Source organism: Pelecanus crispus, chromosome 11, assembly GCF_030463565.1.
Source record: "Pelecanus crispus isolate bPelCri1 chromosome 11, bPelCri1.pri, whole genome shotgun sequence".
NCBI lineage: Eukaryota > Metazoa > Chordata > Aves > Pelecaniformes > Pelecanidae > Pelecanus > Pelecanus crispus.
Window position 1 is genome coordinate 4,070,431 of NC_134653.1, and position 18,541 is coordinate 4,088,971.

The 18,541-nt window shown below is 39.2% G+C and overlaps 1 protein-coding gene across 2 annotated transcripts in view; it reads right to left on the reverse strand.

Moving 5' to 3' along the window:
- Positions 1-18,541, reverse strand: part of USP22 (ubiquitin specific peptidase 22) — a 111,666-nt gene that overhangs the window by 63,531 nt on the left and 29,594 nt on the right. For both annotated transcript variants that reach the window (XM_075718304.1, XM_075718303.1), the window contains exon 2: positions 6,885-7,017. In XM_075718304.1, coding sequence (XP_075574419.1) covers positions 6,885-6,996 — 112 coding nt within the window. In that variant the 5' untranslated portion in view covers positions 6,997-7,017. The remainder of the gene's footprint in view (positions 1-6,884; positions 7,018-18,541) is intronic.

Below are 18,541 nucleotides of genomic sequence, written 5' to 3' on the forward strand. Positions count from 1 at the left end.
AATGCTCTCTTCCTCCACTTCCAATAAATGATCCTCTGGTTGACATCACAAGAATATTGTTATGTTGAAGTACAAAGAGTTTGTACTTTCTACTATCAAACTTCATCTAATTTTATTACTGTAGTCAATGAGGCTGTTTAATTCTTACCACAAGACTACTTAGCCCTCCCCAGTATAAGCAACACCTCTGAACTTTGTGACCATCATGAATTTCATACACAGATATAATTCCTTCTCTTCAATTACTAGAAAATAGCAGTAAACCAAGACTGGTTCCGCTAGTAAAGTCTGTGCATCCAACACACTCTGCTTTCAGTTTATTCATCATCAGTCTCCCTTTATCCTGCCTCATACACCACAATTCTTACATTAATCCCTGTCACTTCTACCTCAAGTAATAATTTCCGAGAGGGCAAAATGTCAAATTCTTCACTTGATCTAGACAAATTACGTCCAGTGTATTTCCTTTTTCTAAGAAAATCAGTTGTACTATCAAAAAGACATATTAGTCCGACATGATCTATCTCTGACAGAACTAAAAACCACTGTATCCTGCTTTCCATTTGCCTTCATCTCCTTAACAGACTTTTTTCAACACCCACATTAAGCAAAACATTAGAACAGTATTCAAATCAAGAGGCTGGTAGAATGCCCAGATGACCTTTTCTACCCCCTTCCAAGCCTTGATGCCAAAGGAAAAAACAAACTGCTACTCTAGCCCTGCAATACACTGCATGGGAAGTGTTTTAATTGCCCCTTCCACACAGAGTATAATGAAAGTCTTAGCTGTTTACAGAAGAACTCTACTGCCATCATACAGAATTAACACTACAGTCAATGCCTTCCAACTCAAAAGAAAATTAAATGACATTTTACTGTCATTCCTTTACATAAGTGTTCTGTTTCTACATATTACATTTCAGACAGGTATGTATTAACAGCACTGACCAGACTTTTTCCTTTGACTGAGTTCAAGTATAGAAACCAGCTTTTTGTCATGTTTCCTCTGAATCAGATGAAAAAAAATTAGTTATTTGTTTTCTAGGGGAAGTAGAAGCTTTTTGAATTCTACCAAACAATCCTCAACTTAATCTATGAGCAGTATTACTATGCTCACGCACCCAGTTCCTCTCACCACAAATGTATGTATTAGACTGAACTTTACATCAGCATATACCTAGAAAAAACAGTTCCTCAACAAACAGTTTGTGATCTAATAAATAATGAATGCACTAATTCTGAAATCAACTGTTTGCCACTCTCCTTAGAAACTGAACGGTACTTCAGTCTTCCAACTGTTTCTCATTTAGCCTTTTAGCCACTGAACCTCAGTCCTCCTAGTTCACCTACTGTTACTCTTCAGCTCCAGACCAGGGCCCTACCAAGACTTCATCCAAAAACTGCATAATGTGCTGTTGCAGAGATACTATTCATGTGTTAAGAGTGCATCTCTAACAGATAGAAGCATAGTATGTAAATGCACGAGTTGGCTCCTTACCAAAGAGTCTAAATAGGTCTACACAGAGCTTTGATACCATAATTGAACTGAGCTAACTCAGAATGGTTGTCTGCAACAGACTTTCCTGAGCCTCATAACAGTGATTTTTCTTGCAGCTAAGTAACATGTACATAGATATATAAATACATATATTAAAACACCCAACCAAACAAAATATATATAAAAAAGCATGTGGGGGAAAACTCCCAAGCAAGGTTACATAAATACTCCACTCTCATCAATTTTGTTTTCTCATATTATATTCCCCCAAAAATTTTTTAATCATTATGTAACAGAAACAGAAAATATTCACTCAGAGTATTAAAACTTAATTTGGTGTCTGCCTAGGATTTTTCAGTCCCAACCAGGAAACTGATAAAAGAATCACTGCTACAGTTTTGAGATGAACTCTCTCTACAGCACCAACCTCTCTTCTCTTTTAGAGCTACTGTTCACAGTCATCTTCCTGTTCCTGCTGCTCTGGGACTAAATTACTATGTATTTTCTTTCTTTGGGCAACTGTAGAACAGAAGGAAGGGACCATCAGTTTTCACAAGGACAGAAACCACCAGCAGATTCCCCAGGTGCTGGAACCTAATTTGGAGAGATTATATAGGAAGATGACAAAGTATGCTGATGGCACACATTCATTTAGAATAATCAAATCTGAAGCTTGCAAAAAAACCTCCAGAAGGATTTCAAGATACTTAGCAAATAGAGCAAATTATCACCAAGGGAGAAACTCTAATCACTACCAATAAGGTAGCAGATGAGTAACAATTACCACTCAGGAAAGAAGTTTTGGAGTCACTGGGCATAACTCCTGAATAACATCAGCTCAGCATTGAACAGCATATTAAGAAACACAAAAGAGAAGTCATGGAAGTATCAAGCAAGAATACAAGTCATTACTATAGTAAAATGTATTAATCCAAAGACTTGTCACCACAGATGGACGCATCAGAACTAAAAAAAGCATGATGAGGATGTTGAGAATCATACAACAGTTTCAACAAGAAAAGCCAAAAATAGTTCAGGATCCTACAGGTTGGGAAGAGGAAACATCTGACAATACCAGAAAGATCAAGAACCCCAGAAGAGATCAATGGGGACTTTTTACTCACCATTTCTCAATTCCTCACAAAAGAAACACAGAGCAAAGTTACAAGATCCATTATAAAGCAAACCAGAAAGACACATGCATTTTTCATATGGCTCAGAATAACCATGGAACTCGCTGCCTTTGCATGTTGAGGGTGCCAGAAAGGAACCAGGCTTTAACACTGGACAGGCTACTGGCAGCTACTGAAACACCAGTGCCTAGAAGCAGTCTCCTGTTCAGAAAGCTTTTGAAGAGCTGAGTAGTAGAAAAAGGGAGAGCACATGGGGAAAAAATGGTTAATAACTATACTACTGCCTACTCTAAGCTACCTCCAGTGACCACTACCAGGTAGAAGGCTCGATACTTATGATACAGCTTTAGCCAGTACAGCCACTTCAAAGCAGCAAAACATGTTTTATGAAATTGGGAGAAGAGGAAAAAAGGAAAAATTAAGGATTCTATATTATTAAAATTGCAACAGCAAAAACTATTTCCTGAAGTAACAACGTCCACAGACTAAGATACCACTTCGCTTAGGCTGCTGGATTTCAGATCTGTAGCATCTATAAACAGATGTCTGCTGCAGTGACTTTGATTAAATACCTTACAATTCTCAAGGAGGGCATGGACAGACAGCCCCTGCCTTATCTGCTCCTGACAACTCCTTCGCATACGACGTATTTTGACACAGACCATCTCTGAGCAGTCCTAGGACATACCCATGTGTGTTTATAACTGATAGCATTTTCATGTGGGGGGGGGGGGGGGGGTGAGAGATGCCTACGCAGTAAGAAAACAGCACTGAAACAGAACAGGAAAAGGCTAGTTTTAATAGTCCCAAGTCTTCAAGGTCCCGGAAAGGTCAGTCTTCTCTACCTCTTTCTAAAGGTTTTTCGCACCTGTATAAAAATTTTACATTGCATTAATGATTCCCAACCCAGTGGCAGTATGATCGACCAACAGAGAGTGTGCAATGCAGAGACTAAAAAAAGCAGCTCACATAGCTGGATCTTACTTCACCTACTTGTCACCCACATCCACAACTCAAGGAATATATTAAAATAAGTACAGTATTAGTAATATACACTGAATAGGCAAGCAGATGCAAGAGCACAGGTATCACTATAAGGTCAGAGTGTGAGCATCTAATTTGTATTGCTCAGGGAAGCAGAGATAACAAGGGGTGTATTTTAAGAACACTCTGGACTATGATCTTGAACCCTCCTGAAACATATAGCAGTTAGATGCAAAAACATCACTTCCAGTGCTCAGACAGCTGTTACAGCTGAAATCTATGATGTTTCTTAGAACTGTGATTAAGTGTGCAGTTCCTGCTAGTCTCCATGGAGACTGATGTTGGCTCAGCAAAAAGTCACCAAGTGTTTTAAAATAATTCCTGTTCGTTTTGAAATTTCGAAGCACTTAACTCGCTTTTGCCTATCAGATGTTATTTCCCCAACGAAAATTGCAGCAGTAAAAGCAACTAAAAGCACTAGCAAAACTACAAAAATATTTTTACAGCTCATTTCACATGCAGCTGGAAATTAAACACCAAAACATACATTAAAAAAAGAAAAGAGGCATCTCCAAAACTAGAAATCAAGCAGTCAGTTGTACAATCTTCACATTACATGTATTTGTGCACTGAGTACATTACATTTAACTGCAAAAGAATACTTTTTGGGATGATACAATACTGTATTCTGTATTTTGCCTTGTATAATTAACTCTCGCCCTTTTCATCTAAAGGATATTCCTTTTCCAGATATCTTCTTATCCAGATAAGAAGTACCTTATCTGACATGCTCTTAATTGTCTAGTACCATGACAATAGCTACAACAGTCTTAAAGCAAGAGTGCACCCTCAAAGCACCTCCCTCCTCTGTCTAGTTTTATTTTTCCTTTAAGGAAACAGAAGATATTTCATTACAGCAGACACAAGCAAATTCTACCTTACACAAAAATTACCTTCAAGAATTTAGGCTTCCCAAATACGTAGATAAAACAGCAGCTCACAACACGCGCAATTATAAAGCTCTTTTAAAAGGTTCTCTGTAAATATGGTAAGTTTAATGGTAAAAAATATTACAGCGTTTACACAGTATCCACAGATAAACAGGCAAATGCTGTCTACGGTCTCAATTTAGCACCGCAATTTTTTTTAAACCTTAAACCTGGCCATAAACTTACATTGGCACAAATGGGTTTTTATACCTATACACACTTTACCAGAAATCCTTGGATAGAATTTACCTAGAGTAATTTGTACTTCTGCAGTGGTAAAGATTCACAAATAATTTCACCTAATGAATTGACTTCAAAAGCTCTTTGAGATTAACCCCTGTAAAAAGCAATTAAAAAAATTGTCATACAGGGTTGGTTTGGTTTTTTTTCAATTTTCAAAGAATGGCTCAGGTTGGCAGGGACCTCTGGAGGTCACCTTGTCCAACCCTCCTGCTCAAGCAGGGCCATCTAGAGCAGGTTGCCCAGGACCATGCCCAGACCGCCTTTGAGTATCTCCAAGGATAGACACTCCACAACCTCTCAGGGCAACCTGTTCCAGCCATCTGTCACCCTCAGAGTAAAAATGTGTTCCCTGATGATGAGACAGAACCTCCTGTGTTTCATTTTGTGCTTGCTGCCTCTTATACAGTCACTGGACACCACTGAAAAGAGCCTGGCTCCACCTTTTTTAACCATTCTTTCAGGAATTTGTACACACTGATGAGATCCCCTGAGCCATTTCTCCTGTAAGCTAAACAGTCACGGTGCTCTCAGCCTTTCCTCCTAAGAGGTGTTCCAGTACTTCCACCATCTTTGTGGCCCTTTGCCAGACTCTCTCCAGTAGCTCCAATCTCTCTCTTACTGGGTAGCCCAGAATGGGACACAGGATTCCAGATGTGGCCTTATCAGTGCTTACCAATTTCAGATGTTTTCTCATACTAGCACATTTCTTTTTTTTTTTTTTTCTCCTGAACTTACCATTTTAAGTACAGCTATCTGTGCTTCAGTTTATACTGAATATTGCTGCCTACCCTGACATCAAGGATTATGATCACATCACTCTAAAGGCTAGCAACTTCATAAAAATTACGGATATTCAGTGCTACTTTCCAGTATTCTATTTTTCAAGGCATTTACAAACTTAAGCTATATCACTGTGGAACCTAAATTTTTTCTTTCTTGACACACATGGAGGAAGAAACTATAATGATTTGCTGTTTTTTAAAACAATCTTTTCCATAAATAGTAAATTTACACAGCAGTTTCTTAAGCACAGGAGTACACAGACAGCACTGTTGGCCTTCTGGAGCATCTTTGTCTTCATGGAAAATAAAGACAGTTTGTTCCATAAGCACTTAGGATAAATTAAGTAAGAATGGTGGCCACATTGGTCAAGAGAAAATTTATGCCATGAAATAATGCCTTTTTTCCTGTTTATTATATCACTCCACCAATAATGTATTTTCAATTGAAAAAAAAATTGTCATACACCAAGCAAAATTGTCAATCCACTTTGACACAACCAGAATTTTAATACAAAATTATCAGAATTCTGCATTATAACTCTAAAATGTTCTAAACTATAAGCAATAAGTAATTTAAAACAAAACTGAATGCTTTTGAAGATTATGTAGCACCAAAGCTGACGGAATAAAAGAAATTACTGGCATTTTACCAACGTTTTTGAGGCAGCTGAGGGAAATGTACTCCATGTATCAGTTAAACTGTTTTTGTATTACTTAGGTTATTGGCCCCACCGGAAACAAGAAGCCAAGACAGAAAAAAAAATCCACCCAAAACTTTAAAAAATTTAAGTAATTCTGATTGATGCTTGATTAGTCGTCTTTGTGATAGGAACGGTTTTTTCCTTAACAAGAACAAAAAAGTGAACGTGAACTCCTGAAAAAAAGTTCACTGAAATAAATGCTCAAGTTCAAGGCACTAAACCCACCATTTTTCACACTAAACAAAAACCAAAAAATCCGTCTACACACATTTTTATTATTTTTCCCTATATATGACATTGGTTCATAAATACTAAGATACTAAACAGTAATAATTCAAATTTTAAGTTATGAACAAAAACTTATCTGTGATACAGTGGAAGCTTAAGCACCAAGTTTAAAATAATACCACTAAACTAACCCAGAACACAAATAAAATTGATCTCCCTGTCTAATGAGGTAGCTACAAGAAAATATCACCTTACTGGCCTGGAATGGACAGGGATAATACAGCAAGTTAAAAAGCACCAGTGAGTATATCAGGATGACAGCTTACCTAAATTGTGTCGCTTTGTCTTTGCGTGCTCGTGAATATGTTTCTTTGTAAAACAGCCAAAGAAGACACAGTAGAGGCAAGAGTGGAGTCTGTTCAGGTGGGCACCACACATATGACAAATGCACGACTTTGCCTGAAATAGAGGAACACAGAATATGAGTGACAGAAACACATCTCCAAGTCCAGCTAAACGGATGTAGGTGTAACTGCTAGCCTTCCCTTCCACTCGGTGCCTGCAGCTCCGTGTTGCAGACCATCGGGGGAAACAGGAGTTCTGCCCTCATGTGACAAAACCACAAATTAGACATATTAATGGAGAAACCCCTTCCATTCATCCAATGCATTTCCAAGTCTTGATAGAGAACGGGTGTCATCTAAGAGCAGATGATAATCAACCCATTTACAACTCTCAGCCTGTAGTTTAATGAACATTTCAAGCCAGGGTAAGCAGGCACAGCTGCCAGAATACACAGTCCTACCACTCCCTCGCTCCGCCTGTGCATTTCTACTCCAACACCAACCAGGCACCAGCAGAACGACCTACACAGCCATCAGCTGTGTGCTCAAGCCGGGAGATAGATGTATTTGAAATGAACCTGCCACTCCCCCCGCAGACTAACCTGTACCAGTTCCTCCATCCAGCTCACTATGAGCCAAACATTCGCTGCTGGTGCAAAATTTCTGGGCATTATGGCTAGCACAGCACGAGCTTAACATTCAAGCAGCACAGATGCTGAATACCAGGGGAGCGAAGTCTCGATGCATCTGTTCTTGCTCAGTTCTTCAAAATCACCTCCCACCCACAGTCCCCACTTTGAAGCAATGGGTTTTGCTTCCTACAACAGCCCCTTTGCTAAGCTGGTTCAGCTTGCTAACCTGGAAGTTGAAGCTAGACTAAAACTAATCAGGTTAGTAAGTTTGGGGGGATAAGGGGAGATGGAGTAGACCGAGATGAACATCAGAGCTCAGGGAAAGCAAATGCCCAGCAGCAAGGTAAAAGGGGTGAAGAGGCAGGAGTTTTGGGTGGTGGGACCACAGCAAGAACTCTGCTGTTTCACGGTACCGAGCTCCTCGATCCACTCAAGAGCTGTAATATACCTTGAACGTTAAAATGTTTGTGGTTATATGGCATTTCATCTCTCTGCGAGGAGATTCTGCCAGATTCTTTAGTTAGATTTCTTTATACCAGCCCACGAAATAGTGGTGCAACATCAAATCCATACCAGTCAAAGAGTTACAGAAGTCACTTTTGTCACTCTCACACTGGCTTTGAATCAACTTTGGAAAGCGATGTGCTGACTATTCCCCGAGGCGACCCAGAATGGGGAGGTATGTGATGAAAGTTACCATGATTCATTGAAAATTAATAAGCATGTAAGCCTGACATGATGGTTTGCATTCCTATGATAATAAATTTGAACAAGTAGGCCGGGGGGGGAGGGGGAGAAAGCAGTTAGAAGGTCAAGTAGAGTTTTTGACTCTCAATCATATCTGAAGCACTCTTTAAGCCACCACCACCCTAAACCTTCTCTCAGCGTTAAACTCGGGTACTTCAACAAAACTTTTGAAAAAATGACTCTGTCTGGTAAGAGACTTAAGGGTGTTTGAGTGGTAAGTCTTTTGCTCAACAAGACCGAAACCAATTCAGGTCCAATACCATCTGATTGGAAGATACAGACAGGAGAAATTCCTCACAGAAAATTCACTTTTCATCTCGGACAACAGCAACTGCATTCAGACACATGTTTAAGAGTAACTGAACTTCTGTAACAGCTCAGAGCTACAGAGGTCACTTACGGAGGTATGCCTTATTTTACAGACTAAGCCGAAAATGCAGAAGCAATATAGAAGCACCTCTTTTCCTTCATATTTAAAAAAAAAAAAAAAAAATCACAATTACTAAAATACTAAGCTACCATCTAACCCAGGCAGTGCATTTCATCAAAAATAACCCCCCAAAGTTCTTCAGTAATATTTGCCCGGTCTGCCACAACTTAAAATTAGTGCTGAATAAATGATGCATGATCCTGCTCTCTAGTCTGGCATTTTTCTTTCAGAATACTTATGGCTGTTTAAAAAAAAAAAAAAAAAATCAACAAAGAAGCTTCCAATATGCTGCACCATGTAATTTATTTTCAAGCTTCTACAAATTAAGACTTAAATCCTGAATCTCACATGTTGTGTATTCAAAGTTCTCCTAAGTTCTGTTAGATGAAAATAGATCAGTTGAATCAAACTCCACACACCTACAGAAAGAAATATTTTAAAGTAGGACCAAAAAAATTCACCACCAGCAGCACAATTTCCATCTTTAGAAAAATACTGCAGAACTGTCAAACTGTTGCCTAACGGTCGCTCTTTGGCTGCAAAAGCTAAATAGGACCAGCCTATCTGTTAAGATTGCTGCTATGACAACTCCTCTAGCAACTAGCTATTTTACTTAGCCAGCTAAAAATAAATCTTTTAGCATTAAATGTATTGTAAACAGATGACATAACAAGCATGTAAAACCTGATCATTTTAGGCTAAAAGGCAGAAAATTCATACCCTAAGAGTTTTTATTTCAATGAAAGTGAAGAGAAATCAAAGAATGTTAAAAAAAAAAAATTAGTGGTAAGTTAAGAGACGTTCAATCACTTATTTAAAGGAAGCTATTTATCCATATCCTCTATTTGTTCAGTATAGCTCAAGATGGTTTTTCTAAAACTGTAAGAAAACAAGGTTAAAAGACAACAGAGTGAAGAAAGAAATCGATATCAAAAAACATAGTGGCTGTTCTTAACTAGATTAGCTGTCTCCTTTTCATCTGTCTGTGCTTTTAAACAATTTGCTAAGTTAAAACAAAGCTGCCACCCTCCCACCCCACCCCAAATAATCAAATTACTTTGTTTCATAATACTCCCACCCCTGCTCACATCTCTTGAGGCTACAGTCTAAGACTGCAAATGAATAATCAAAATCAGTCGGACCCATAAACTCAGAAGCTTGCTTTAAAACATGACTCAACTTTTTTAAAAAGCAAGTTAGGTCTTGCTTATGCTCCAGACGCTTTAGGGAAGTCAACCAGCGTTTCGGCTTCAGAATGAACCTGTCATTTCTCCTTTTCTCTAGTATGTCCTCCTAGATACAAGAACACCCCTTATCCCAAGAGATAAGTGTAGTCTTCCCCTTCCTCCATACCCTCTCCCATTATTATTCTGCTCCCCCCATCATTTTATTCTATTCCCTCCTTGCTTCTCACTCTCCAGTACTCCACTCTCCATCTTTAACCCTGTTCTCTCCCCCCACACACTCAGCTCCTCATCCATGTCCCCAGCCAGTCTTCCTTCAGCCCAGGCTGAACCTCTGCCTGTCTATCCCCTTTAATTTTGCTTTGATATTCTAACAAACTGCACACAGAAACCAGAAGAGGCCCTGAGCATTTTGTTTCTGGAAGATTATAATCAGTTTTTTAAATGACAGAAAACTGGAAAGGATGGTTCTGCACAATATAACCGGTGTATGCACACATGCACAGTAACTGACAACATTTCTGACAAAGCTGCAGGAGTGAGCAACATTAGATATCCCGATTCCCTCTTCGGTGGTTTTTTTTTCCTCTACTAATCATCTTCATTGCTACTAAGACGGTGGTAACTCACACGCTCAGACTCCCAGCAAGGGTTCTGTACCTTGTTGAAAGGAGGTTTAAACAGGCTAGCAAGTGAGGGTGTGAAGTCTAGCGCACGATACACAAAAGGGACCTGGTTGTAATGACCTGTAACACAGGTCAGTAGAGTCTCATCTCTAAAAGGCTACCTGCTCTTGGTTATTGTTAATAGCTATGATATGAAGGGAGTTAAAAAGAAAGCAGCAGGCATTAGTAAGTCAAACTAGACTGCTGGCACTTCAAGTCTTTCCAAATTGTCAGAATAGCTTATTATTAGTTTACCATCCTACCATCAAAGCAGTGGTGGAGAAAATTCATGCACCCAGCTAGCATTTTTTAGCCCTAGCAGTTCTTTGTCCAACAGTTCCCGTTCCTGCTCTCCTTTCCTGGGCCAGCTCAGGCTCCACCTGAACCAAGAAGGTCATGCTGGGCACGTAGCATCAGTTGTTCCGAAAACCTACAAACCTGTTTCAACTTTGTATTATACCGGCTCCTCAAATCAATGAATGGCAGTTTTGACTGGCAATGTGCTATCCCTGCAAAGCAAACTGCACAGAAAAAGCAAGACGCATGCAATAGACCTTAGCTACTGCAAACCATCCTTCCGTATTTCCAGCTATTTCAGAAGTAGTTTTAAAAGCTCAATTTTTATTTAATTGTACATGAGAATTGTATATCTTTTTAAAGAAGTTTTCCATTAGGGTACTCAAGGAGTCTTGCCTCTTATGCTCACACTAAATATATCAAAGCACTTTCAGAATAAAGCTGTTTTCAGTTACAAGCTTATAAGCCAAAGACCTCCTACCTTTCACAGCCTGCAAACCATATTCACCACAAAGGTTCACAGGAAAAGATGAACTAGGCAACACTAAAGACAGTGGGAGGCTTGGGAGGTTAAAAGATCATAGGGAAGGTGTTGCGACACTGTACGTGTTCACAAGTAACTCAAAGAAGCAGATTCTTAAGGTACTCTAAAAGCAAATACACTAGCTATGGATGCCTGCAAGTGTCTCATCACGTACAAATCCTCAGCATTAGGAAAGTAAAAATTTCCCAATACAAATCTAAAAGGTGGGGAAACGGAAGTAAGTTTTTGTGTAAAACAAGCACAACATTTAGACACATCAAAAGCAAGAAGACAAATTATTTAATTCTCTAATACATTATCATCATTCTTGGAAGTCTTTGGAGGGGTACGCTTCATGTTCCAGCCCCAAACCAAGTCTAATTCTTCAGAAAGAACTTTAATCCCAGTCTACACAGATTAAGGTGTTTGTTGTGCAGCTCTAAATATGCCTACCTACAGAATACAGGTGTATGTGGAAAATGCTCCCTCCATCCATAAGTTTGTCACCATAATCTGCTTTGTTCCCAAGGAGAAGCATTTGTGCTCCAGAAGCATTACTTCAGCTCAGACAAACTTCCTTACAAAGTCGTACTTAAGTGGACTTAAAGAAGATGAACTCCAGGCACAAGGAGACGCTGAGGAGTCCCACTCGTGGTTGTTGAATTTTGAAGTAGGATTTCTGTGAGAAATTGAGAAACCTGTTCTAAAGTTAACCTTGGTACAACCACCACAGCAGTTATTTAGGCAGGAGAAGCTGCTAGCTCGAAAGTCAAGAGGCAAAATTTAGCCATGCTGTGAGATGCCTGGAAGCAGTGTATCTGTAATTCTCAATACTTTCTCTCCTGTTACAATTTTATGTTTCTATGTTTAAACTTGCTTTGAGTTAAGACTAGATATTATGAGATAAACAAATACATCCTTTTCAGTCCCATCCATCCCCTTTTCCCTGTGATGCTTCCACATGCTGGTGGGAGAGGCAAGTAGGAGAAAGCAACAAATAAAGGTCCACTTGCCCAGAGCCTTAGGAACCTGTGACAGCTCCTGCAATAAAACTCTGCTTTCTTGAATTCTTAATCCCTTACAAGACACATGAACAAAAGTGAAGAGATGGATTTAAAGTTTGCAGTGTTCATTAGTTTAACAGCAGAATACAGGAAAGAAGAAAAAAAAAAACCCACAAACCCAAAAAATAAAACCCACCACACCAAAACCCAACCCCAAAACCAGGAAAGTCAAGACATATTCAACTGAAACTTTTCAGATATGAAGTGCAAATGCCCTCACTGGGCCACAAATCAACACATTTAAGGGAAATTTAAATGTTTCCTCACATATTCAGAGCTCCTGGTCTTAATATGCACATTTTAGGTACAGTCAATCCTCTGTCAATTTTTGCCTCTCCTTGCCATGTCTAGATCATAGCCTAGGCACAGACTTTTATTTTTATTCTTATCCATCCATGTTGGAACCAGTTCTTGTCCAAATGTAATGTAGATGCAGCAGTGCACGTTCAGTGACAAACAGCATGCTTCCCTTAGCCTATGTTTTGAAAGAAAAAAAAGGACAGATAATCACAAAAGGTCATATAACTGAGCACCACTTCTTTCTTTGCTGAAGATGGAGACCCTACGGCTATTCCAACAGCAGTGTTTCTTCTGCCTTGTGGGAGGCAAAAGCCAATATCAAACCACAGCTGACAAGATTTATTACTCTCAAGTACCCTTTGCAACTCAAGAGTAACAAATTTAGGTCAAATCTGCCTTATGACATTTCTATCACTTCTTAGTCTACATTTACTTCAAGATTCGCTGTATTGCTTTCCTGAGGCAGGCGTGCCACAGACCCATCATCCATCAGTATAGTGCCTGGGATATTTCATAAATTTAAATACTTAAAACTTCAAAGCCATGTTCTTAGGTTTCAAGAAACAAAAAGAGGGAATTGATTCTACAGTTCTCCATGGTATGGCATATATATCACTCCTCCACATGCTGATAGGATGAGTCAGAGTTACTCTGAGTCAGTGCACATTTCTGACACATCAACTTAAGTATTGTTCGCTCACTTCCTGCAACCAAGTCTTAATTATGATATTGTCCAATTAGAAATGTCAGTTATTTTTTTAAAAGAATATTCCATCAAATACTATAAATCTGCTTTCTCACTAAGGTCAGAGGTACTAGTAAAGGTTTTATTAGTACTAGCAAAACTGCGCTTATTAAGCTACAAAATTCTGTAACTAGTGTTCATAAAGTCAGCTCTGTTCAACAGCAAACACGAAATCTAAGGCGCTTGCTTTGCACCGCTGTATTTGCTGGCTCCCATATTGCCATCGGGTGCAGCAGAGAGAAGATGTCTACACAGCTTTCCTCGTCTGTGAGCAGGACATTTGGCTTTGAACATCTGAGCGCGAGTTTGAAGACAATCTTCTGTAGATTAGATCAACCCACAGCTAATTCCAATGAATCCTACTTCTGCCTATAAGTGAAAAACCTGTGAAAGATGGCAAAATGAAAGTACTGAACATGCTACAAAAGATGCTAGAAAGCAACTTGAGGAAACTTTTTTTTCCTTCCAAACTGATAAAACTTTTCCATGACACCTCATTCAAGATGATGCATCCCAACAAGGGCACAAACTACCTGTCTTTCGATGAGGCAAAGTAGCATGTACATTAAACTCACCGCTTTGAATCTCAGAATCATTTTATCTTAATTTAACCCTGATTTTGAAAAAAATATTAGTTGCACAGTACCTACTGCCAGAGAAAGAATGATTAACTATTTTCTGCAATTAAAGTTCTGAAGGCAATTTCTCCCCACCACCACCACCCCCTTTATTTTTTCAGGGTTTTTTTTTTCCCCCTCCTATCTTCTTGGAAGACACACTAGCAACCACACAAGGGAAACAAGACTTGCAGGTTTTGAGGCCAATATCAGAATATTTTGAATGATCTACTTCATTAGTACGTTTTGGTCTAAAAGTTTTAAAATCACATTAATCCTATTCCTTTTTCAGTTGTATTTTTTTGTTTTGACAAATTATCTCAATTTCCTTATCTGACAATGACAAGCCTCTGCTAAGTGTTCTGTGGTGCTCTGATGCCAGGCTGATAAATTCTCTGGAGCCTGGCGAGAATGGGAGTTTACCCCAATTAATAAAGCAGCCCGAGCTACCTTCCGCAGTAGTGATGGCTTGGCATAACAGCAGTGTGGCTAACCTACCACGAACCAAAGCACAGTTGGCCAAATAGTTTGATGGGACCAGGATCCACATCCAGAGAAATAATAATGGTGGACCAGGAGGACAAGAAAAGGACACCAATTAGGTTATTTCCAGTTCCTGAGCAGGCTGCCTCAAGTGTAAAATTAACCACAAAAATGACTGCAGAAGCCTGACAGTATCTTGTCTTGTGCCTTTAGATGTAGTAAACAATTGGGTTTATTCTCTGCTTGAAGGGTGGGAAGATGACAAGAGAGGCGCCATGCTTTCAAGAGTCAGCTGAACACCAGAAAAATGCTCTATACAAAATTGAGTTGTTAGTAACAAAGGAAGAACACCAATCCAAAGACAAGACACAAGAGGAACATGCAGGCAAGCCCCTCAAATTCATAGGGCAGAAGCAATACAGAAGGGCTGTTTCGTAACATGCAAGAAAGAGGCCATCTGTAAAAGCATCTTCTAGACACATCAGCTGGAAGCAACAATATTCAGAATAAGCCTGAACAAACCACAAACATCTTTTGAAATAACATTATCCATTCTGCTCAAGGATGAATAATCTGGATTAAGTTATCCCAGAAACTTTCACAAAGCAGGTAATATCCCAGCATCCACTGACTTACGAATCAATAGCCAGAGCATTCACTTTCCTTCTCCAAACTGCACCACAAAATGGGAATGGCTATCACTGAGCAGTTCTAGAGCACAGCGAGTGGTTTGCATGGCAGTACCGTTCCAGCCCTAAATTGGCAGGGCTTCATTCCCTATTACTGTTAAGGAAAATATAGGTAACTTTTCACTAAGCAGCAGTTGGGAAAAGGTGCAGTATAAAATAAGGAGACTCATTGATCTGAGCTGAAAGAAGCAAGTTTAAAATAGCTTTGAGTCCATTTAAAAATAAAGAACAGACGGCAAACAGGTTCCACATAAAAAAAGCTTTAAAAATGCTTCTATACATACTAAGTGTCAGATAATATAGTAGGGTTTTTATGACTCCACAGGCTTTTCTGAATTCTTGAGTGCATTACTTTAGAGGATAGTGTTAAAGACCATTTTCCACTGTGCTCAAACATACTACAGCTGCTCTGAGACCAGTAAAGGGAGAGAGAGAAGGGGGGGGGGGGGGGGGGGGGAACCAAAACCCAAACCCTGAAAAACACTGAAAGTTATTTTATGCTGTTATACACTAGGATCACCCTATCCTAAAGCGACCTTTCCCATTCCTAAGTGAGCTACTTCAAGTCAGTCATTTTTTCCCAAGGATTCAGAACAAGAATAATGACTGGCTTTTAATGTGGTCTTTCATTCAGTAAGATCAAAGCTCCAATGGAGGCTCTGTGCTAAACGGCAGGACGGAAATCATCTTATTTGTCCCCTTCCTACTGGAAAGGACTGGTTTAAACTGTTCTGCTTCATCTCATACAATTTACACCTAACACGTATTTTTCTAAACTAAGACAGGTGAATTCATGCTGATGAGGAGCACTCACGTTATCTGTTCCGCTGGCTCAACTGTAGGTGGAACCATCTCCAAACGAGGCGCAGTGACACACATTTAGAGCAATTCCAGCTGTTCGTGCAGTATTCAGGCCTTCCTGCTCTAAAACAATTAGACTATGCAGCTGGAGAGTTACTTCCGTTGACAACTGGTGCTATCTTAAGCTTGGAGTGTACATACCCTGAAGGGAATTACAGCTAAAGCTCCAACGCACTAAAGTTAAGGGATTATATGTATGGATAATACTCAGGAGAGAGACAACACATTTTTCTGAATCAACTCTGCAACAAAGACATGTTCTTAAATGAGAACAATGTTGTAGCCAAAGTCTATCCAAGCTCCCAAAGCACAGCTTTGGTTCAAGGGCTCTTCTCAAGAGAGCAATGCAAGTCAATCTAAAACTAGAGAACTTTGATGAAATTAAGAATTGTATTTGGGCGTGACTAGTTATCATTTAACCTCTACATACAGATTTTTTCCTGCTGTCCTCACTCTGGATGATATATCGTGCTAGCAGCTGGACATTAAATCAGATTAAAAAAACAACCAAACAAAAAAACAAACAACTTTTTCCAATTTTTTTTCACACAAAATTCCACAGCAGGTACAAGGCTGAAACGAAACTTGGGAGGGGGGAAAAAAAAAAAGTTGCACAATTTAAAAGACAGACAGCACAAGCTAGAAGAGAAAATAGGAAGATGCTCTAAAGATGTAATTGTGGGTTTCCCATATATAGTCACAGTAGTAAAAAGCTGTATTTCAACAAGAACAAAGCAATTCTCCAGAATTCAAATGATTATGCTGAAATTGCTTATTTGCTTCTCCTTTGGTAGGTGCTCATCTCCACCACTAGCATTTACAAATCTAAATGATTTCTCAAGTACTCTATAAAAGATGCATTTAAGAGCCTATTGTGTTTTTAAACCACTTAAATAATGGAACTTGTTCAAATTAAATTGCATGTCCTTCTACAGCAAGATTCTTTCGGAAGTGGAAAGCATATTTGCCTTGTGAAAACATGCAAGCTGCCTAAGGTTCAAATGCTTGTCTCTTTCCCCAAATATATATGATGCATGGATATGTTCTGTGTGTTGATTTTTATCTATTTCCTGCAATGCACCACTGCAGTAGCGAATTTCACATGAGAACAAGGGGCTTGCCAATACCGCAGTAGTGTATTCTAAAATCTAGTACAAAATCTATTACTTTACCTCACCATTCCCCCATGTCAGCAAATCATGGAAATGTTTTTAAACGTCCTATTAGGTAGTGTATTGATCTAATCTGTGAGCACGTGACTTGGGAAGCAATTCAAGGAGCAAGCTAAACGGACAAACCTGCCTGATGCTGTGCAGAGTCTTATTAAACCCTGCCCATGCTGCAGAGACTGTATTTTGCCCTGCATAAAACGAAGAAATCCGATTCTTCATATGCAAACAGGTATGCTCTGGGGAAGTTTGCCATACTACTTTGATGGAGATCCTCTAGATAGCATCCTTTCAGAAAGAAAAGAAAAAAGAAACTTCAGGGTACATAGGACCAAAGCCCTAACAAGTCCTACAGCCTCATTTAGAAAAGCACAGCTATTTCAGCTATCTTTTCTTTAACTACTCTAAGATGTCCATAAATATATGTGAACTTAATTAGTCCACATCAAAGTCAAAGCAATTCTGCTAGTAGGAAAGATGGATGGGATGATGCTACAGCACAGATTCTCTGTGGCATGACTTATTTATGAGACAAATACTCTCTGCAAAAAAGGAGACTAGTGGAAAATGAGCAGCAATAGAGTGACAGAATGCATCTATTAGCAACTATTTGTTTTATTTAAAAAACAACAACAAAAAAGAAACAATGCTGCACTAATTAGGGTGGATCCATTGTTGAGCCTAACCAAAAAGCATTAGTCTGGTAGAAAACATTTCTGCTTTTAAAAGCTTCCTGTGAGTTATGCACCATTCTGTCAAGACTTGAAGAGTTATTATAGATGACATTTTTGTATTTACTGTAGCAAAGCAAGCCAACTGGTAGTACAGAAATTAACCCCATTGCTTGCAACTTTTCTGACAATTGTGGGTTTCAATGACGATACATATAACAAACAAATAAGGCATACAAGCCAAACTCTCTTCTTGCCATAAGAATAAAACTTCCTCTTTGTCTAATAGGAGCTGAAGACAAGTTCTAGTCCCCTCACAGTGCCTACAAGAAAAAACATTACAAAACAATAAAAATAAACTTCCCTTTTGGTTTTACAAGAGCTATACAGAACATCTGCTGATTCTCCTTCCAAAGACCAATTTGCCCAAAGCACCACAACCCATTCCCAGGAAGCACATTCCCCCCTAAAAACATGCCAGAAATAGGTGCTGACACAGAAAAGACCATTGCCCCATACACACTAAATAGTGTTCAGCACAGAACAAGCGCATCCTCCAAAA